At 38.9% G+C, this 23,416-nt stretch overlaps 1 protein-coding gene across 5 annotated transcripts in view; it reads right to left on the reverse strand.

Annotated features, from left to right (window-relative positions):
- The window catches only part of CCDC175 (coiled-coil domain containing 175), a 120,562-nt gene that overhangs the window by 92,958 nt on the left and 4,188 nt on the right, over positions 1–23,416 (reverse strand). For all 5 annotated transcript variants that reach the window (XM_031952671.1, XM_031952672.1, XM_031952668.1 and 2 more), the window contains exons 2-5: positions 12,739–12,824; positions 8,785–8,896; positions 7,739–7,874; positions 415–643 (exon numbers count right to left, since the gene is read on the reverse strand). In XM_031952671.1, the coding sequence (XP_031808531.1) occupies positions 415–643; positions 7,739–7,874; positions 8,785–8,896; positions 12,739–12,824 (563 nt within the window). The remainder of the gene's footprint in view (positions 1–414; positions 644–7,738; positions 7,875–8,784; positions 8,897–12,738; positions 12,825–23,416) is intronic.

The following is a 23,416-nucleotide window of genomic DNA, read 5'->3' on the forward strand; positions in this document are numbered from 1 at the left end:
TCCAGATTTAAGTGTAGATAAAGCAACAGAGTCCTACCTCAGTGCTAGCAAAGAGACCTCTATAATCTCCTTCTTAACAGCTAGTTGACCTTTCCATACTATCTGGGTTGAAACCTGCTGCTAATTCAGTGGTTCCCAAGGCCTGCTCCTGGTTTTGCACAACTGTTTTCAGAGATAGTTCTCTGGATTTGGAAATGTGGGATCTTTCCAAAGTTTTGTGATCTAGGGAGAGATGTGCTCATTGCTCTCTTGGTCTGCTCTCTGATTCTTACCCAGGAGCAGGCCCTCATCCCTTGGGTTTGCACTTACTACTTAAGTCATCTTGTAATTAGAACATGCATTCAATCAATTAAGATTATCTCTAAGATTCCATCTATTTATCAGTCCTATAAAAATATTAATCATGATAATTACCTTTTTCTCTAAACTTTCTTTTTTCGTTACAAATATGTCCCTTTCTTCAGTCAGTTCAGTATTTATTGTGTGCAATAGATCTTGATAGTGGTCAATTTTTTCTTCATCAACTTTTTTCTTGTCATATATCTCTTTTGTAGAAGTATCATTTTCAGCTCTTTCTTTCATCTTCATGTTAACCATAAGTACAGCTTTTTGATGATCATCAGCTAATTCTTCCTGTTCTTCCCTATGTAGAAACAAATATCAGTGATTCATTGGAATAAATGGTAGTTCATTTTAGGAACTTCTAAATAGTATTAGTTACTATATTATTATTTGGAGCAACATTCAAGAAAGCTTGATATGTATAACTGAGATAGTAAAGACAGTAAAGAGAGCCTAAAATTCAATTGCTTTCAGGAAATTGCAAAGCTCCTTTACTGACACTAATCTTTCCACAGAAGGAAAATTCAATATTTCCATTATTTCCCATTATTCCTATATGGCAGTAATAATATAGAATATCTTGTCTCTAAAATAACTCAAAGATAGGTATCACACATTATAATGGCAAGGGAGAAAACACACGTCAGGTTGCATTGGCTGCATTTTTGTCAACTTGATCAATAATTACATGGGGTGAGACCTCAAAATTGCTTTAATGTGCATTTCTTTAGTTAATAGTGACTGGAAACTGATATTTAAAAAAGATTTGAATTAAAATTTAACACCATGCTCTGTGTGATCATAGATGGCTGCCTCACATTTCCAAACACTTCCCAAATTTGCCATGATGATCAAATGAAATAATATTTGTAATGTAATATGATGGAAACTTTAAAGTATTTTATTAATGCTATCTATTGTAATTAATTGGGGGAAGTCTTTCCTTATAAAGTTGATTCAGTAACTTTAGAATTCTCTTAGAAATGAAATTTTTTTTCAGGGAAAATTGCTTCAGTTCCCCCCTCCCCAAGTCAAATCTTTCATAACTCTTTCAAAAGGGTCATTCATCAGTAATATAATGTCCAGCCTTTTTTTCCCCTTGCAAATGGTAAACACATTACCACAAGGCCTGGTCTCTCTTTTCTCTGGAGTGTCACATCCTCTTTTCTGAACAGGGGAGAAATCACTAGTCACCTTGCTGGTTTGCTTCAGGTTCATTTAGAGTGGAATAGATAAATTCAATCTTGAAATTCCTGACTTTTGCCTGAGATTGGTTTAACAGGAAGCTTTGATAAGGGCAGATGCTGAGGGGGAGGATGTAATTCTGTGAGATTCTGATTGGGGCCTCCAGGCCTATCCAGTGAAGGATGACGGGCCGGAGGTCAGATGCATGTCCCCATCCCATTTAAAATGTTGAAGGAAGTAAAATAAGCTTGTGTTAATTATGGCCCCCATGCTCCCTATACCCTACAAATGTTACAACTGTTATCAAGTAGGTATGCCCTCATGGAAATCCATGGCATCTGCCTGTTTTACTCGTGGCCAATCAGTTGTATGGTTATCAGAATTTGCTAAAAAGGTTCAGAAGTGTGCTGTGGCCACTGATCATCAAGAAGGTCGCAGAAGAGTCTGTCCTTATAATTACTGGCACTGGCCTCTATTCCACAACCAGACTCGGGCTGTATATGATGTGAATGTGTTTCCACTATTGCACAGTGCCCTATACAGACTAAGGAGAGAATAGGTAAGGAAGGTTTGGTACAGCGACATTTTACTTCAATAAAACAGGGCCCCCAAGAACCTATTCAAGATAGATCGGAAACGTACCTAAGGAGGAGTTACAGGGTTCAAAGAGACTTATCAAGCTCTGATGAGGAATATGGACAGCACTTGATGAATGAGTTTGAGGATTTTGATATCAATCCATGGATCACTGCACATGTTGAGATACAACTCAAGGCTGGAGATAGATTAGTGATTGGACTTTCAGACTATTCACCTGTGATTGTACAACACATGGCACCATTTATCTTGGTCACCAATCTTCATCCATATCCTGTGAACTTAAAGGGAGATTATCCAATTGCCAAAGCCCTCCCTTTACATCCCTTTGGTGAGGTGAATTTTACTGAGATGATTGGGTGAGAAAAACCAATGTGTACTATTCATATAAAACATAGGCCATTTCAAGGAATGATTAATACAGGGGCTGATATATCTGTTATAACAAAACTTGATTGGCCTCCTGAATGGCCACTACAAACCCAAACAGTAATAGTTAATGGGGTGGGCAACATGCAGCAGGTTTCCTAGTCTAGTAGGAAACTTCATTGGGAATTTGAGAAGAGAAGGGCATCTTTAGACCTCTTGTCATCACTGGGCTCAGAACCTCCTTGTGGGGAAGAGACTTACTGAAAGCCCTTTGGACCACATTACACATTGAGAAAAACTAATAGGGGCCACTGAGAAGGCCCTGGCAGTGCATCCTTAAGATGGAAACATGACCATCCTATATGGGTGGATCAGTGGCCCCTATCTGATGAAAAGCTCACTGCCCTAAGATCCATCATTGTTGAACAAAGAAATACTCGATCATATTGAGCCCTTCTTTAGTGCTTATAACTCACCAGTTTTTGTAATTAGGAAAAAGAACAAGGCATGGCATATGTTAATTGATTTGAGAGCTGTGAATGCCGCCATGCAACCCTAAACCAGGCCTTCCATATCTTAACATGGTCCCTAGGGAATATCATATGGTGGTTATTGACATAAAGGATTACTCTATTCCCTTCCAGGGGTCCTCAAATTACGGCCGAGGGCCAGATGCAGCAGCTAAGGACAATTATCTTCCTCACCCAGGGCTATGAAGTTTCTTTATTTAAAGGCCCACAAAACAAAATTTTTGTTTTTACTATAGTCTGGCCCTCCAACAGTCTGAGGGACAGTGAACTGGCCCCCTATTTAAAAAGTTTGAGGACCCCTGTCTTACACCCTCCTGAGAGGAAGAAGTTTGCCTTCTCCATTCCAGCTATTAATTTACAAGCTTCTCCCACTGGGTGGCAGTGGAAAGTATTATCACAAGGGATGGCTAACCCTTTGTCAACGGTACTGGAATAAGATTCTTGCTCCAGTCAGAAGGTTATATATACCCCAATGTCTATGTACTCCATTACAGGGATGATGTACCGGTGGCCTCTAAGGAAGAGGCACAGTGGCAACGCATTGTGCAACACGTTATTCGCATATTGGCTCAGCAGAACCTTGTGTTGTAGTGGCACCGCATAAGATACAGACTAAGCCTCCATTTCTCTCTCTAGGGCATATTATTCAAGACCTCACTGTGTCCAAGGTGCCCCTGGATGAGGTAAGTATAAAACTCTTCACGACTTCCAACAGTTGGTGGGAATCTTACAGTGGTTACGATCCATCCATCCTATCCCCCCTTCTGTTGTGCACCTTTTACGATATTTGAAAGGCCCTTCTGCCCTAAAATCACCACGATTGTGGTCTGCAGAGGCCCCTGCAGCATTACAATCTATTCCTTCGCTGTGCGCTTGTCCCTTCTCTAGAACTGATCCCTCACAACCCTTGATGCTGTCGGCATTTGTGGATAAGCCCTTTTTCCCCACACTGCACCAAAGCGAGCACCCCATTGGATGGTTGTACCCTACTAGACCTTCATGTATTCTGACCAATAAGACTGAGAGACTTGGTTCCTTTTTGTGGCAATGTTGCCAATGGACCATACTTATCTCAGGACGGCCTTCTCAATTGGCTCTCAGTATCCCAGCACATCAAGTGCTTGCTATTGCCCAGGATAACTTAATGTGGGCTGTTACAGCTTTGTCCCTTGGCGCCTCTGCATACCTCTCAGCCACCTAGGCAGTTGTACAGGAGGTTAAGGTGAGCATCACCGCTGGATCTCTTTCCTCAGAGCCAGTGCAAGGCCCTGAGGTTTTCACTGATGCTACCAAAGATCACAGGGCCACAATATACAGAGGGGATGCTCAAGAGACACACGTTCTTGACACCCACTATGATTCCACATAGAAAAATGAGTTATATGCCATCGTACATGCCATGCAACAGAATTATTAATTCTGGATTATTATTAATTATCTATTAATATCATTATGGGCAGTCTTTATGCCTGTCAAGCCATCCAACAGCTACCACACGCATATATAGATGACAGGCACTCTACTATCGGGCTCCTTCATCAGGCTCAGAATGCCTTGAACAGCAGAGCCACACCTCTCTTCATTATGCATGTTAGGTCTCATACTGATGGTATTGGTCCCATATTGGAGGGCAGTAGGGTAGTTGATGCCCTTCTTTATCCTTTGTGTGGGCTTTAATCCTCTGCCCATGAGGCACATGCTTCGTTTCATTTATCTGCCCGCTCATCGTGGAGGCTGTATGGCATCTCTAAAGCAGAAGCTACAGCTATTGTTCGCTGCTGTACTACTTGTGCTCCTTTTCGTCCTGCTCCACACAATGCTGCAACAAGTGCTTGTGGTGAGTCACCCAATGCTTTATGGTGAATAGATGTCACTCCTGTTAAAAGGTAGTGCATCCATGTAACCATGGATACACATTCTCAGCTCCTCATGGTTTCATTCCCTCCTGGGGAAGTGGTTAGGCATGTGATCAGCCATCTCTATCATTGCTTTTCCATTGCGGGAGTCCCACATGCACTTAAGACAGATAATGGACCGGCTTATACATCTTCTGCCTTTTGGTCCTTCTGTAATCTCCACTGGCATCCCTTATGACCCTATGGGCCAAGCCATTGTGGAATGGGCTAATCACACCCTAAAAACACTCCTGTCCAAACAAGAAAAGAGAGTGTTGGGTTCGCAGGACCCTTCACCCAACTCACAAAGGCTCGCTTAGATGCAGCAATATATACATACAAGTACTTGCAATTTTCACATTCCTTGAATCTCACCCCAACAATGCGCTTCTGGCACATGCAGAAAGCCCGGCTAACTAACAGACTGGCCAACAAGGACAAGAGCCCTCTCTCCACAGGGATGTGGAAGGGCCTAGATGGCATCTGGAAGGGGCCTGGTTGGGTCAGAGTGTGGGGTCCTGGGTGCGTGCTTGTTGTTCCAGATGCAGACCCAACAGCAGAGCAATGAATCCCAACCAGAAACATCTGGGACCTGGGGAATCAAAAACAGGACCAGACAATAGCCCAGAAGGATTGGTCAGATGTCAGCAGCCCTTCAGACGCTGATGGCAGCCATGTCCCTCCTGACCGTGACACCAAAGACGGCAGATGCAATACCAGTGAAACAGCTGAATTGGACTGTGCTGGTTGATGTGCAATGTCTAGAGGCTGACAGAACTGGACAATGCGCTTGTGCGCTTCTCCCACAGCCTCCTGCTATTCATATGGTGACTTGGGGAGAGGCTTTGCCCTGTTTTTCCCTTGTAGGCAAGGCCTCTAAATCAGTGGGTGAAAAACCAAGTCGGCCCCTGCCAAAGTTAATGAGGCAGTGCTACAGGGCATGACTTTTCTCGCATCCCTCTCCTCTGTACCTTTCTTACAAAAGGTGCATACAACTGAAACCACTGACTTATGGCATCCCACCTTCTGGAACATGACTTTCGTGAGTGGGTTGAGCACCACATTATCCTTGCTTGGTTTTGGCCCCTGTTGGGCCTACTTCTTACTGTTTTACTTTTCTTTACCTTTGTCTTATTTATGTATAATCTCTTTCTCTTATTGGCTGTGCTTATTGGCATATGACCTCATAGACCCAATATAAGGAGTGGGGACCAGGGAGTAGGGCAAGGGCAGGATGTGAACATGTGGAATAAAGACCTGAGCTTGTGGGCAGCTGAGTCTTAGGGTGTTCTGTTGCACGTGAGAACCACCACTCAGAGAGGCAGGGGCCAGAGATCTCCAAAGACCTCTGACTGGGGTAAAGAACCACTGTACCAGACAGTGGCCAGAGATTTTCTGAAGGCCTGGGAACTAGGCAAGACTCTAGTAATCTCTGGGTGGGAGGTTATATCATATAACCACATATACATGCATAATAATATACATATATTGAAATATATATATACATATATAAGTATATAACTATGTAAATTTATATTATTCTATAGCTAGATATACATGTAAAACTATATCAAACTATAGGTAATTAGGTGATAAAGAGATAAGAGTGATTTAACAATAATTTATTCTTCATGTTAGCCACAACTACAAGCCCACAGGAAAGATAAAACATACCACTCACCTCCTGACAGAGAGGGGATGAACTTAAAATGTAGAAAGGACAATACATTTTTGGACGTGGCTAATGTGGAAATTTATTTTGCCAGACTAAATAACCTTCTATTGAGGGCTTTGTTTTGGAGGGTTTTGTTTTAATATATTAAATTGGGAGGGAATTGAAAATTAAAATAAAGGGCAGAAATAAGGTGATGCTAAAAATGCATCAAAGAGGTGAAGCAGGATATGAAAACTGAGAAAAGATGCCAGACTTAGCAATTAAGCGGTCATTCTTAACTTTAGAGAAAATAATTTTATTTGTGTGATGAGATCAAAAACCAAATTTGCAAAGGGTTGACATATGAGGCAAGAACAAGCAGAGGCAATGCATAGGTACAATGCAATCTTTTTTCTACCAGTTTGTCCAAGAAAGGAAAGTGAATTAGATCACCATTGATAAGAGTTTAAGTTTTGTTTTGTTTTTAAGGATGGGGGAGAAGGCATTTTGAAGGTAGTAGGAAAAGGATCGGCAAAAAAATCCAAAGATTTAAGAGAGAGGAGATGACTGAATGATACTCTGCTAGAGAGAATGATAGGGGATGGGATCAAAGAGCTTGACAATGAGAAGAACCACTTCATTATCATAGACTGAGGAAAAGTAAGTGAGAGAGGAAGATGAAATAGTAGGATTTTGATATGAAGAGAAAGGGAGAAGGAGGAACTTATAACAAGTGGCCCCTCAGTAGAGTAAGAGATGAGGTCTTCAGCTGAGGGTAGGAAAAGTGTGATAAGATTTAAGAAAGAAGAGGTTTATAATGATTCTGTGGGGCCTGAAATGTGGGATTCAGTTATAGAAGAATAAAAGGATTGAGGTGAAAACTTGTGATCAAAAGGACTTTTCTGATGTCATCCAAACACTTAACATATGCTTATTTATACATGAAAAGTTGAGCTGCATAGTATTTAAAAATGAGTTAAGAAATGCGGTCCTGTGTCAGGAACTTATAACACATGAGTAGTTGCTTTAATTATATAAACAAGGTCTAAAAAGACTATCTAAAAATTAATCTAAAAAGATTATCACAGGAAATAAGTATTAATTGGCCAAATTGTTAAATATTGATAAATTTTCAAAGAAGTGATTGCAAAAATTACAATATTTACCACAACTCTATATTCATTTTTTCCAGATTGGTTAGTCTTTCGTTCAGTAGCTCCATTTCAAAGTTGACAGTTTCAATTGCATTATTTAAACTATTTATCTCCTCTGCATTTGTTACACGGGCAGCAATAACAGCATCTTAAAAATAAGTGATAATATTTGTAAATATCTCACTCTTGTCAAAATAATCTTCCTAATGCATAGAGCTAATTATTGTCCCTTTCTTGCTCAGAAATCTTTAGTGCATAAAATCCAAACATCTCAATTTGATTTTAAACCCCTTTATAATATAGATCTCATCTATCTTTGTAGGTTTATTTTATCATACTTCCCTCCAGTCAATATGGTATGCTTTTTCCCCCCCTCCCCACCCCGGAACTCAGTAATGCCTTTATATATACTTTCCTCTATTTTTGGAATGTATTCATTCACTTCTGTCTAGAGGCAATGAGGTGATACAGTAGATAAAGTGTAGACTTGGATTCAGGAAGGTCTTGAGTTCAAACCTAACTTCAGACACTTATTAGTTATGTGACTTTGGATAAGTCACTAAATCTCAGTTTCTTCAATTATAAAATAGGGATAAAATTATCACTTACATCCCAGGATTGTTGTGACGCTTAAATGATGTATTTGTAAAGTGTTTAGCATAGTGTTTGATACATAGTAGATGCTTAATAAGCTTCCTTCCTTTCTTTTAAAGACTCAGCTTAAGTGTCATCTTCTCTAGGAAGCTTTCTCTAATCTCTCTATAATTTGTTATTATTCTTTTCAGCCTCAAATTAAATAATTTTGCTTTACTTATCTATTTACATATTTCATTACTCAGTGAAAGATGAATTCCTTAAGGCCAAATATTTATTTTTATTTGTTTGTTTTCCCACCTTAGCACCTAGTATATAATAGGCACTCAATAAATATTTGTCAAATTGAATTACATTTTAGAAAGGGCAAAAACATTGAAAATTCCTTTTCAAAATATGAATGGATTTTTTTTCTTAGTATTTTACATTTTTACAGATGAAATATATTTTTGCTACCAAAATACCTTCTATTTCCTTGGAAATGTTTCCTGGAAGATGGATTAACAGAAAACGGAGTCTGCTGGCTTCTATGCTTTCAATTTCTAGAAGATCAATTGTGGTTTTCCTCATACATTCCTGAAAATGTATGTAATATTTAAGAAGCTAAAACAATATGGATAAGAGAAAGGGGAGAACAACAATGCTCCATAGATATTTACTTAGATCTAAGTTTCTAATTTTTATTGACATGCTCCCTCCCTCCAAAGTGAGGAAAATATATATACCCAATCTATTTTATAAATGCTTGTGGCATTAGATCGATATACCTTTTTACATCTATTAGTTATTTTTTCATGTTCTTATGTTACAGACTTCAACTTTGCAGAAGCTATTGTCCCAGTATTTTTGCTGATTCTCTAAGATTTTCTAAGTAAACCATATCAATTCCAAATAGGGATAATTCTATCTCCTCCTTGTCTATGATTATGCCTTTAATTCTTATTCTAACAGGTAAGACAGACTAAGATAATTGCAATCTCTGAACCAGAGAAGACATAGCCTCCATTGAGTTGTCCTGCAGTTTTAGATTCCAGGAAAAGGAGGGTATCCAACAGGGGCCAGGGCAGTGGTCTAGTAGTAACAAGTTCAGGGGCACAATAATGGTCATGGAGAGGAAGTGAAAAATGTCAAACATTTTTGCCCTGATATCATTAGCTACAATTGCTCCTTTTGAGATTTAGGAAAGATTTACCTTTTCTTTCTCATTTCTCTAGTGTCAGTAGCAAGTGGGTAAGGTGTTTCCTCCATGACTTTCTCTATTTTTTAAGATATTTCTATTTGGTGACTTTGCCTCCTATAAATTGTTCTTAATTACATATGGTCTTTGATTCATGTCTGAATGCAGAGATGAATGCAATGGAGGAAAGCAATGACTAAATCTGTGTTAGAATTTTTCCTAACCAAAAGTTCTGAAAAAAGTGGAAAGATTTTCAATGGTTTTGATTTATGACTTTTATAAACTGCTTAAGAGGAAGAAGTAATTTGAATTTCATATATAGACCACCACCCCATCCCATTGTATGTATGGACTAAAATAAATTAGAGTTCCTTTTTTTTTTTTTTTTGCTCTCTGTAATAAGTTTGGGGCTGTGAGGTCACTCACTTTTCCCCTCACCCCAAATCTCCTGCTTTCATAGAGATACAAAAGCCTAACTAGTAATACCCCTACTCCTAAAGTGGAGAATAAAGAGCAAATATCTATGATTTTTAGTCTTATATAGCCAAACCTCACTAATAAACTTCATCTAGTAGCTATGTGGATAATAAACACTGCTACTGTTTCTTTTCCAGTGAACTTCATCCAATGCTCTCCATCATATTTCTCCTTCAATTCCTGGATTTTCTTACAGAAATATATCTTAATATACACTGCTGCTTCCCCCTTATTCTTTTACCTAATATATGATTCTTTTGAACAAATTATACCCTTTTAGAGTTACATTTCAAATAAATAGTGTCTTTTCACTGAGTCTCAGTGATAGATTTTGGTTTAAAATTATCTCCTTGAATTTGGATCTATAGTTCATCTTTTTTATTAACAAAGCTTTGGATAATTTTATATAGACATGTGAGGCAAATACATATGTATCACAAATGTAGGGGATATCTTGGCATAATTTATTTAGAAAGCACAAGCACTAGAAAGCTTTTGGAACTGGTCTGTTAAGACATCTCTTTTGGATGTGAAGAACATAAATAATATAGTAGTGATGGACCATTTCATTTTGTGTGCCCAAGTTAATCCAATCAGGGAACAGGTGGCTACTACCCTAGCCAAAGAACTGTGGAAGAAGCATTTCTTCCCACAGATCTTCCAAAGTTGCCATCAAAATTGAGACTTTGAGACTAAGTTACACAAGATGATACTAGCTTTGGGAGGAATGAAAAAATGTAGAAATATTCCTTATCATCCTCAAGGAGGTCTTCAATCAGAACATTGAAATTGCATGCTGCTGAGTGCTAGAAATTCTTAGATCTGAGCAAAAGGTCCAAAGGAGTTAGCATTAGTATATAATGCCATCAATACCACAGGTATTACTTTGGACCTGAGCCTAATTATATAAGAGTCTACTCTGTGAACAACTGTGGAGAATTAGAATCACAGTGTGTCTTCTGGCTGGGCTCAGATGAACTCTAAAAAGAACAACCATCAGCATGATGTTCGAGTTTACTTTCAAGAATTCTGTCCTAAGGATAAAGTCCTGTCAATAAGTCTTGGTGTTCAACATGGCCAAGTATAAAACTTTGATGGATGTCTGTTCATCTTAGAGGAGCACCTACTGGTATTTCCCCTAAAAGACAACATGAAAGATGGTATGTTGAAATAGCTAGAATTCTATATTTGGATGCAGCAGACCTGGAATCAAATGCCAGCTATGTGATTTATTGCTTGTGTGACTTTGGGAAAATCAATTATTTACTCCAGACTTCTGTTTCTTCATTTATAAAATGAAGAACTTAAATCATAGGGTCATAAAGGAATCTTTCAACTCTAAATTTGTGATTCTCTAGAGGATAATGTATCACATTTTTGAAGCAGATAGAGGGTTAATTGATTTGTCAAGAGTCACACAGCTAAAGAGTGTCTGAAACTGGATTTGCACTTACAATTTTATAGTATAACTATACTATACTATACTACCCAGTTGACTAATTATACCAATAAAATTATACCAAGTATTGGTATAATTAATATTTTGTACATTTGCATATAGATACCCGAGGTTCTGATTTTTATTATCATTTTCTTTGAATTTGGTTCCTATAACATTTTGATGTATTTACTGCTATTCTTGCTTAGCTCTTCTCCCACCTCTTCAAAGGAGCGAGAGTGAAGTGTCTTCCCTTATCTCTTCTTTGGTGCTACTTTTATTTTTTGTAATTTTGCAGCATTCACTTTTTTTCTTTTGTATTAGTCATTCCATTTACAATGATGTAGTCATTGGTATAATGTTATCTTGGTTCTTCACTCTGCATCTAATTATAGATGTTTTTTATGCTTCTCTGTATTCCACAGTCATCATTTTGTTTATAGCATAGCAATATTCTGTTACATTTATGTGCCCCAACTTGTTTTGTCATTCCCCAATCAATCTTTTCTGTCATGTTGTTGGGAGATTAACTGAGCAAGCTTTTTTAAATGATTTAATTCCTTTTATTTACCTTTCATTCTGTTTTAACTAAATGTCTTTTATTTTGATTTCATGAATCATATGGCATGGTCTGGCAAAATCATTGGTAAGGAGATCAAGGATATGGATTTGCATAGATCCTTACCCACAATAGAACTTAGAACCTGAAATGTAATTAGAAAACCAAGAACTTTGTGGGATGAGGGAGAGGCATTTAATACCCAAACTATAAATGAAAAGAAAGTCACATTTATCCCCAAAAGTCCACATAATAAAAAACCGGAAACAAAGAAAAATCCCCACATAGCAAATATTTATGTGTAAAGCAATTTTTTTGAGTGTAATTTTTTTTAAAAAAAACAGTTTTGGATTCCACAAGGAAGAGCTTGGTTCAAGTTTTGACTGAAACATAATGAGAGTGTAACCTTGATGAAGTCATATAACCTCAGTGCTACAAAAACTAAACTAAATCTTTACAGAGTATTTGCTGAGTTGCTTTGATTTAAAAAAAAAAAGTCTTCACAATTACATTCAGCTCTCAAACTCTCCTCTTTTACTCTACTTTGCATACTTTAAAATTCAACTCAAATGCCATTTACTCCATAATTCTTTTCCCAAGCCATAATTGGGAATCCCAAGAATCACAAAATGCCTTTTGTTTTATATTTACTTGTGTTTCATATGTCCCTATTAGATTATAAGTTTTATGAAGATAGGGCATGTTTTGCATAGTAGACACTTGAATATTTAACAAAATCTACATCAATAACATGGATTATACCATACCAATTTTTTAACTGCTTCAGCAATTTCCTCAAGAGTAGTCTTAGCTTCTTGGTTGAATTCAAAAGTTTCATTTTTCAGAGCTTTTTCTTTAAAAATAAAATTAAATTCATGGATTATTTTTACATGCAATGTAATATATTTTTAACTACTAGTACTTATTTATATAGATATATCTTCTAAAACAGAAGGTTTGGCCTGTAAATATTACTATTAATTGCTTTTCTTGAACTACTTTTACAACACATAAATGGGAAACTGCCATGCAAACTCAGAAATTCCTGTCTTTTCCTAGACTTGTTGCTGTTCCATATATTTCCCTTTGTCTTATACCTTTTATACTATTTTTTATCCTTACCATGATAAATGGACCAAATCTTCTTCCTTCTTTTCCCAATTTATTACTATGGTTGCAGTTGCTTACCTTCATTCTTGACCATATAATTGACCAGTTCAATTTTATCCCATTCCTCCAACCTTGAACAACTTGTCTGCTTTCTCTGATATGCCATATATAGATTTATTTCCATGATCTGCCTTCTGAGCATCTTTATCTCATACTGCTGAGCAGTACTGCAGAAAATCATCCAATCAACTGTCAGCTAGACCCCCAATGAACTTGGGTGTTCCTGAGAAAATTCTAGAATGAATCTTTAGAGTCACAGTTATTTGGCATCTTAGAAAAGGGAACAGTGTGATAAATTGGGAAAACATTTTTTACATTCAAGGGTTCTGATAAAGGCCTTGTTTCTAAAATATATAGAGAATTTCCTCAGACTTAGAATTCAAACCAATCTCCAATAGATAAATGGTCAAAGTATATGAACAAATGATTTTCATATGACGAAACTGGAACCATTTCTAGTCATATGAAAAGGTGTTCAAAATCATTATTGATCAGAGAAATGCAAATTAAGACAAATTAAGGCATCAAAAAGACAAAATACATCAAGAAATGCAATTAAGACCACTACACACATCTCAGATTGGCTAAGATGACAGGAAAAGATAATGATGAATGTTGGAAGTGATGTGGGAAAACTGGGACACTGATGCATTGTTGGTGGAGTTGTAAATGGATCCAACCATTCTGAAAAATAATTTGGAACTATGCCCAAAAAGTTATCAAACTGTGCATACCCTTTGATCCAGTAGTGTTGTTACTGGATTTATATCCCAAAGAGATTTTAAAGGAGGGAAAGGGACCCACATGTGCAAAAATGTTCGTGGCAGCCCTTTTTGTAATGGCAAGAAACTGGAAAGTTTATGTGTAATGGGCTGAAGTTTGAGTTGATGCACTTAGGTCCCAAGTACATGAGGCTAAATAGTAATTGGGCTATACTCTATTAATATACATGATTGAATAAAGAATGGTCCCTGCCCACTCTCTGTGCAAGTCCTGATGTGTTGTACAGGAAATGACGATTTTGGTGGGTGGAGGCAGAGAGAGGAACAGGAAGAGAAGCTGGGAGAGAATGGGCCTGGGTCCATTCTCCTAGCTGCTGGTCATGTGGCTGTGGGTCTAGCTAGCTTCTTGACTCAGATGCACACATTGCTATTGCAGATTCTCTTCCACCTCCAATCCTTCTTCACTGAGAATAAAGACTGACGATTTTCCCCTAACCTGAACTCCGGACTCCTGCTGATTTTAAAATACGCGATCTTCACATTTGGCGCCCAACGTGGGGAACCAAGGACTGAAGAAGTCTCCGGTGACCAGGAACTTGGGTGAGTATTGTTCTTAAAAACTAAACCAGTAATCTTTTTTTGGCTAAAATGGGACAAATGCTAGCTAAAAACTCTCCATCCCCAACCCCTTCAACCCCTTCAACCCCACCCACTAGTGGTGCTATAGAAAGCATGCTGAAGCTGATAGAAGGACAAGGGCTACTTATAACTTGGGAACAGGTAGCTAGACTTGTGGGTACATTAAACCACATCTCCTCTTGGTTCGTAGAGCAGGAGCAGATCTCTCGAGATAACTGGTCCCTGGTTGGACAAGAGATGTCCACGTATTACAGTGAAAACGGTCCTCATTCAATTTCCATCGAGGCATTTTATTTATACAATATAATTCAGTTAGCACTAAGAAACCCTATCCCTAGAAGAAAGAAAACCCCTGTTGCTCCTGCTCCTTCTCAGAGTAGCCATGATATTAAGGGAGGAAGACAATGAAGAGATTAATGACCATATCCCCACAGGGCATGGAGACTTAAGTGAGCAAGGGTGTGGTGACTTTCCACCTCAGGAGGCAGCTTCAGCCCCACCTTCTGGAGCAAGTGATTGAATCTCCTCCATCAACTCCACCCTCCAGGATGGGAGGAGGGAAGTGGGGGGGCAGTGACAGCAAGCACCTCCCCCAGCATCCCCAGTATCCAATCATGAGTAGATTACAAGAGGGCTTAATGAAGGCCAAAGAAAAGGGCGTGGACGTCAGAGAGCTCCAACCACATATCTTTCCTGTAATTTCCCAGTTTAATGCCTTCGGTCAACAAAGTCAAAGATACGCCCCTTTTAACATAGAAATCATCAAAGACCTGAAAAAGGCTTGCACTCTTTATGGGGCTACATCAGCTTATGTTAAGATGCTATTACAGAATTTGGCTTTTGAAATCTTGACTCCTAATGACTGGAAATCTATAGCAAGAGTATGCCTAGAACCTGGACAAAATTACATGTGGCTTTCTGAAAATAGTGAGCTCTGTAGGATACAAGCCCAAGAAAATAGTCAAAATGCTGTTCATGCTGCGATCACCTATGACCTACTAACAGGTATAGGCCCATATGCAGACGTCACAGCACAGATTAATTATCCAGTAGCAGCATATGAGCAAATTGCTGCTAATGCTATCAAAGGACTTGATCAATAAAAATGACAAAGGTGAGGCCTTCACAAAAGTAACACAAGGGCCACATGAACCCTTTGCTGATTTTGTGGGACGTTTGCAGACTGCTATCACAAGAATTAATGGCGAAAATGCATCAACAGATGTTTTAATAAGGCAACTTGCTAAGGAAAATGCTAATGAGGTGTGCAGAAGGATTATATTAGGACTGCGCAAGGATGCTCCTTTAGAGGAGTTCATAAGACGCTGTGCCACAGTGGGCACAAATGCCTTTTATAGCCAGACTATGATGCAGACTTCCCAAGATCCCAACATGGTAGACAGGGTCCCTTCTGGCAAGGGACTTCTAGAGACACGTCAATGCTTTCAGTGTGGTAAAGGTAGGGCATCTGAAAGCTCAATGTTGGTATAGAGGCAGAGTGAGAAAAGCAGGGTGGAGAAAGACCCAGTACCCCATGTCCAAATGCAACAGAGGCTTCCATTGGGCCTTCAGAATGTAGACAGGTTCAGGAAGGGATGAGGGGCCCAGCCCCAGGCCCCAGGCAAAAAACACTTTGGGGCATGATGGCAGCCAATGGTGCACCCAGAGAGTGCCTAAATGGCCAATACCCCAATATGACCAATCAGCCAGGAAGCCATATGATGGGAGAAAGGGATTACAATTAGGGAGAACAGAGTTGTATGCAGCTGAGACAACTGAGACCCCTGGAGAGGGGTGAAATCTGTTCCTCTCCAGCCTATGGATCCCTGCCTCCAGGCACAGTAGGCTTGACCATTTCACCTCCTGAGGAACAATACAAAAACAGTGTCCATCCACACACTGATATGGGAAACTGGGGAATGTGTAGATAATATCCCAGTCACCAATACAGGCAGACAATGTGTGACTTATCACCCAGGAGAAATAGTAGCATCAGATTTACTTATACAGAATCCTAATAAGCAGCTTGGTGATAGTCACCCAGATACCGATTTCAGATCACAAAATCCAGCAATATATTGGACAGCAGCTGTAACAACTGACCGACCTATGCTCACGATCTATATAAATGGCCTTCCATTGGAAGGATTGGTAGACACTGGCAGATCGGACGGTCATTAGAGGTGCCAATTGGCCCATCACTGGCCAAAGATTAAAGCAGACACCTACATGTCTGGTAGGAGGATCAATAGCAGCTGAAGTTAGTGCTCCCTATGAGATGGACTTTTGAAGGCAAAACAGGAGTTTTTACCCTTTTATAGTTGAAAAAATCCCATCAATCTGTGGGGAAGAGACGTTTTACAGCAATTAGGGTTAAAAATGAGTACTTGGTTTTTAAGCAGGCTGCTGTTGAACCTGCCAACACTTTCACCTGTTCATCCAATGGAAAACTGATACACCAGTGTGGGATAGAGCAGTGGCCCTTAAGTAACGATAAAATTCAGGCCTTATTAGGATATAGTACAGGAGCAGCTTGACCAAGGACACTTAAACCTTCTCTAAGTCCTTGGAATTCCCAGGTTTGTGTGAAAAGAAATCTGGAAAATGGAGGATGTTAAGGATTTAAGAAAAGTGAATGAACAGATGGAAACTATGGGAACTCTTCACCTGGACTTCCATCTCCTACCAGTTGCCCTAGAGAATGGCCTCTTTGGGTCAAGATATTAAGGATTGTTTCTATTCTATCCTCTGGATAAGGAGGATATGAAAAGATTTGCCTTTCAGTGCCCAGCCAACCTTAGCTGAGCCTTATAAAAGATATGAATGGACAGTTTTGCCACAGGAATGAAAACAGCCCTACTAGTGTCAAATGTATGTTGCTCTTGCTCTAGTAAGAAAAGCATTCCCAAAAGTTATGCTATTACATTACATGGATGACATATTGGGATGTGCACCTGAGGAACAAATGTTAGAAGCATGTCTAAATTCAAAGACATGCTCCTTTTCAATATTTAGGATATGAAGTATACCCTAAGGTGCTTACAGTTCAAAAACTGTCCTTAAGAACAGAAAAGCTAAACACATTGAATGATTTTCGAAATTGATAGGAGATATCCAATGGATGTGACCAGTGTTAGATTTGACTACCTATCAGTTACAACCGTTATATGACATTTTAAGGGGAGACAGTGCTTTAAATTCACCACGCCAGCTTACAAAAGAAGCTCAAAGGCTTTGAGAGAAGTTGAACTGGCTTTATCCAATGTGGTTGAAAGAGTCACTCAAAAACCCTTGGAGATATCAGTTTTTGCCACACAAGAGGCACCCATAGCAGTCCTTCATCAAGGAGACAGTGTGATAGAGTGGGTGAACCTCCCAGCACAACCAGAACAAAGCCTTACACCCTACCCAGTGCTTGTGGCTAGAATTTTATTAAAGGCCACTAAACGAGCAATACAATTATCTGGGACAAGACCTGACAAGATATACACCTTTATACCAATACACAAATTAATGTGTGTTGTGAGACCATCCCAGAGTGGGCAAATTTTATTAGCCATGGCTCCAAATTTTTACATGGGTCTCCATTAAAGATAACAGACTATTACATAATTGGCGATGGATTCTTTGAAGAAAAGTTTTAAAGTTCCTCTTAAAGGACCAACTATCTACACGGATGCATCCAAACATAATATTTGTGCTGTGTCTCTGATCTAACTATAAAAGAGTAGTTAGAACTCCTTTTCAGTTCCACTCCAGCAGAATGAATTTACAATTCATTCTAGCTCTTACTTATTATCCAGGAGACATAAATATAATATCTGATTCGGCCTATTCAGTAGGTGTGGTACAAAGAATTGCCACAGCCCAAATAAAATTTGCAGCCTCTAATATATATCAACTCTTTAAGAAACTTCAAGAGCAAGTGAGAAAGCATCCAGGTAAGATCTATATATTACATGTCCACTCTCATAGTGGACTTCCAGGTCCCATATTTGATGGCAATTCAAAGGCATATAGCCTTCTAACTATGTTGGTCAATATCCCTTTGTTCCAGGAAGCCTAGGCATCTCATTCTAAATATCATCAGGCTGCTCGAGCTTTACGTTTACAATTTAGAATAACAAGAGAGGAAGCTAGGAGCATAGTAAAAGCCTATATGGCTTGCCTTCCTTTCCACGCTCCTACATTGCCTCCAGGGAAGAACCCTCGTGGTTTGAGACCCAATGAAATCTGGCAAATGGATGTGACCCATTATAAATCTTTGGTCGTCTGTCTTTCATCCACGTTTGGTAGACACCTTTTCGGGATTCACTTTGCAATGCCAGCAGCAAAAGAGACAGCCCGAGTGGTCACTGAATTCTCATATAACATTTGCCATTATGGGTGTGCCACAAGCAAAAACAGACAATGGTCCTGCTTATACTTAAAACATTTTGCACACTTTTTGTGCACAGTATAAGATTTTACACACCACAGGCATACCTTTCAACTCAAGGACAGGCAATAGTGGAGAGGGAGAAACAGAGATATTAAGACGCCCTCCAAAACAAAAAGAAAGGGGGAGCCACAGGTAACCCTAGAGAACTTCTAAATCTAGCTCTTTATACTATTAACTTTTGATTTTTTGACAAGATGCACTGGCTCCAGAGACAGGTTTTATAACCCACCGGAAGGTCAGTGTCCAGTGCGAGCAGCTCCACCATCTTTAGATAATCGCCAGGTGATGTGGAAAACCCAGAAGTGGAATGGAAAGGACCAGATAGGCTAACTGCTTGGGGAGAGGGTTTGCTTGTATCTCACAGGTGGAGAAGGAATCAGATGGGTGCCAACGAGCCATATTCGCCTTGTCCATCGCAGAGATGGAGCAGACCCTGAAACAAAGGAGACGACCCAAGAAATATTGGGTGGTTCTGTTGCGATTGTTTCACCATTGAAAGAGCGTGGCAGTCGGCGTTGACTCTGGACATCAAGATTTTGACCAAAACCCTCAGGAATCATTGGATTCTCTGGAGACATGATAATTGTTGTGGGACTTGAAAACCCTCAGGAATCAATGGATTCTCTGAGACATAGGACTTGAAAACCCTCAGGAATCATTGATTCTCTGAGACATAGGATTTGAAAACCCTCAGGAATCATTGGATTCTCTGAGACATAGATTGAAAACCCTCAGGAATCATTGGATTCTCTGAGACATAGGATTGAAACCCTCAGACTTGGATTCTGAGACATAGGACTTGAAAACTCTCAGTAATCATTGGATTCTGAGAAATGATAAGACTTTACAGGACTTCAAAATCTGCGGAATCATTGGACTTCTAACACATAAAATGACTTTTGGAGGACTTCAAAAACTCAGGCGGATCATTGGATTCCCGACATGTGAAGCAATGGACAGTAGATTGGTTTTGACTATTCTTTGGCTGCTGAAGAAGGTGTATTGTGACTTGTTTACATACCCTCCTTGAGCTTTGGTGATCTTCCAACACCATGTTGATTTATATTGTTTGCTATTCCCACTTGCATGTACAATTCATGTTTGTTCACCACATCGAGCCTGCACTGATGTGGTAGAGCCATCCCTAATAGCCTCTGCATTATTGCTATGTGTGTGAATACCTCCCATGCTGATGGGTTTGCTTAATAAGACCCTTCAGTCAGAACCGCTGCAACCCCCTTCCCTTTGGTGTTTCACCCTTCCTGAGATGTCAGGGAGGCGGATCATCTCCTTTTTAGTGCTTTCACCACCTTTTCTGAGAAGTGGAGGCTGTGACCTCCCCGGGCCCAACTCTGAGGGTCAGGATGGTAACCTGTGTTCTAAAAATAAAGAAAGAGGGAGAATGGCTGAATTTGGTTGATGTACTTAGGTCCGTACAGAGGCAAATAGTAATTGGGCTACATTAATAAACATGATTGAATAAAGAATGGTCCCTGCCCCTCTCTGTGCAAGTCCTGGGATGTGTTGTACAGGAAATGACGATTTTGGTGGGTGGGCAGAGAGAGGAACAGGAAAGAAGCTGGGAGAGAATTGGGCCTGGGTCCATCTCCAGCTCTGGTCAGTGGCTTGGGTCTAGCTACTTGATGATGCACATTGCTATCGCCAATTTCTTTCCACCTAATCTTCTTCACTGAGAATAGACTGATTTTCCCCTAACTGAACTCCGGTCCTGTATTTAAAATACGACTTCATTTATGGATGCCCATCAATTGGAGAATGGCTGAACAAGTTATGATAGATGAATGTTATGGAATATTATTGTTCTGTAAGAAATAACCAGCAGGATGATTTCAGAGAGGCTTGGGGAGACTTACACGAATTGATGCTAAGTGAAATAAGCAAAACCAGGAAGTCACTGTACACGGCAACAAGATTTTACGAAGCTCAACTCTGACGAACATGGTTCTCTTCAACAATGAGATGATTCAAACCATTTCCAATTGTTCAGTAATGAAGAGAATCACTTCCACCCAGAAAGAGAACTATGGAAAATGAGTGTGGATCACAACATAGCATTTCCACTCTTTCTGTTATTGTTTGCTTGCATTTTTGTTTTTCTTCTCAGGTTTTTTTCTTTCTTTCTAGATCCTAGTTTTCTTGAACAGTAAGAAAACTATATAAATATGTATGTATATATATATATATATATATATATATATATATATATATTGGATTTAACATATACTTTAACATATTTAATATGTATTGGACTACCTGCCATCTAGGGGAGGGGTTGGGGGGAAGGAGGGGAAAAGTTGGAACAGAAGGTTTTGCAATTGTCAATGCTGAAAAATTACCCAAGCATATGTTTTGTAAATAAAAAGCTATAATAATAAAATAAAAATAAATAAAAATAAAGATTTAAAAAAAAGAAAGAAAAGAAAAGAAATGGCAACAGTAAGCTGCCATGGCTTTATCAAGAACATTACTCCAGACTAAGCTTTTTTCCTTTTTTAATAGGCTTACTAAACTCTTAGATCAGATGAATACTGCCTGGTTTACCTAAATTTTTGAAAGTAAATACTCTGATGAAGTACTTCATATTACTCTTTTGGAAAAGATAGAGATATGGGCCAGGTGATAGTATAATCAAATGGATTTGGAAGTACTTGAATAAGTGGATTCAAAAAGTTGTTTTTGATGATACAATGTCTACTTGGCAAACAGTCTCCAATAGAGTGATTCTAGAGATCTGTGCTTGGTCCTGTGCTGTTTTAGATTTTTATGGATGATTTATGTATAAATGATATGTTCATCAAAGTTTCAAATTGCATAATGGGACAACTAACAGTGGTTAAAAAAGCTAGGTTTTTAAAAGATCTGGACAAACTGTATCACTGGCTTTATCCTTAAATTAAAAAAATAAATTCCCCAAGTATAAGATAGGGTTAGATAACTGTCTATCTAACAAAAACATCTGGGGTTTTATTGGGAAGAAGAAGAAAGAAGTAAGATGAGGAGGAGGAGGGGGAAGAGAGAGGGAGGAGGAGGAAGAGAGAGGGAAGAGGGGGAAGGAAGAGGAAGGAGGAGGAGAGGGAGGAGGAGGAGGAGGAGGGGGAAAAGGAGGAGGGGAGAGGGAAGAAGAAGAAGGGAAAAGGAGGAGGAGGGGAGAAAGAAGAGGGGAGAAGGAGGAGGAGGAGGGGAGAGGGAGAAGGAGGAAGGAAAAAGGAGGAAGAGGAAAGAAGGAGAAGGAGGGGAAAGAGAAGAAGGAGAGGAAGAGGAGGAGAAGGAGGAGAAAGAGGAGGAGGAGGAGGAGGGGAGGAGGAAAATGTGAAGCAAGGCTATTACTAAGAGAGGCATAAGAATAAGGAAATGGTAAACAATGATAGTTTATGCCAAATAGGTTCTCTAAATAGATTTGATATGTGACTTTGGGCAAGTAAATTATAAAAGAATTGAAGGGATTAAAGTAGCAAGTGATGGTGAGAATTAGATGAGCCACACTGACTCTATCCTGTAACTTAATTCTGAAGTTAGCTCAATTCTCTTTCTATTCATTTATGGGTCTAGTCCAATTTGTCCTGTGAGAAAACTTTGTTCACTTGTGGAAATTGGAACAAAACGTTATTCCACTGTTTGAATCTAGCTATGTGTGGCTGGGAAGCTGAACTACCCCTACCTTTTGCTTAGAGAATTTTAACTAACAACCTAAGACTCACTGTTCCCTTTTCTTAGATGTTAAGTAATTATGATTTTAAAGTCATTATGCTGATCAGAAACTCAATTAGACCCAAAGATATTGCAAGGAGTTTTCCCACAAGTATACCTCTGAAGCAAATAATTTGGCTTATCTGAAAACTAGCCCCATAATGATCAGTTGTTTTTTTTTTTTTTTTATGTTCCTTTGATTGTTTACAGATATTTGGAGAGAGTGGAATATTTCTTTTTCTGATTTTATGGAATTGTACCCATTTACTCTTCCCCTTCCAAATTAGAAAGTTTCTAATCTTTCCTCCAACTTGAAATCTGATTACCTAATATTGTATCAGGATTGTTTCTTTTAATTAATTGGATTTTTCTTTATTTTTAATTAATTAAATTATTTTTAATGTATAAAAGTCTGTTTTCACTCATATTCTGAGGGGGTCTTGTTCCAGTTCATTGTGCAATGGGCATTCATTACTTAATAAATTGAAATGTTTAGAAACTCAAACCTTTTTGTTTCTCATTCATTTCATCTTTCACCTGGCAGAGTTAATCTCTCTGGAATTCAGCTTTTTAATGTATAAAACAAAAGTGGTGTATTTCTAAGGTTTCTTTTAGCTCCAACATACTGTGTTTGAAGTTAATTGCAAAGCATAGCTAGTTCCTCAATACTTGTAAAAGAATGACACATTTATTTGGTTGATCAAGTAGTCCCCTTCCTATATCTTTCAATGACATCCAGGGTCATAAGTATGATTTGATTATCAC

Source organism: Sarcophilus harrisii, chromosome 2, assembly GCF_902635505.1.
Source record: "Sarcophilus harrisii chromosome 2, mSarHar1.11, whole genome shotgun sequence".
Lineage (NCBI taxonomy): Eukaryota > Metazoa > Chordata > Mammalia > Dasyuromorphia > Dasyuridae > Sarcophilus > Sarcophilus harrisii.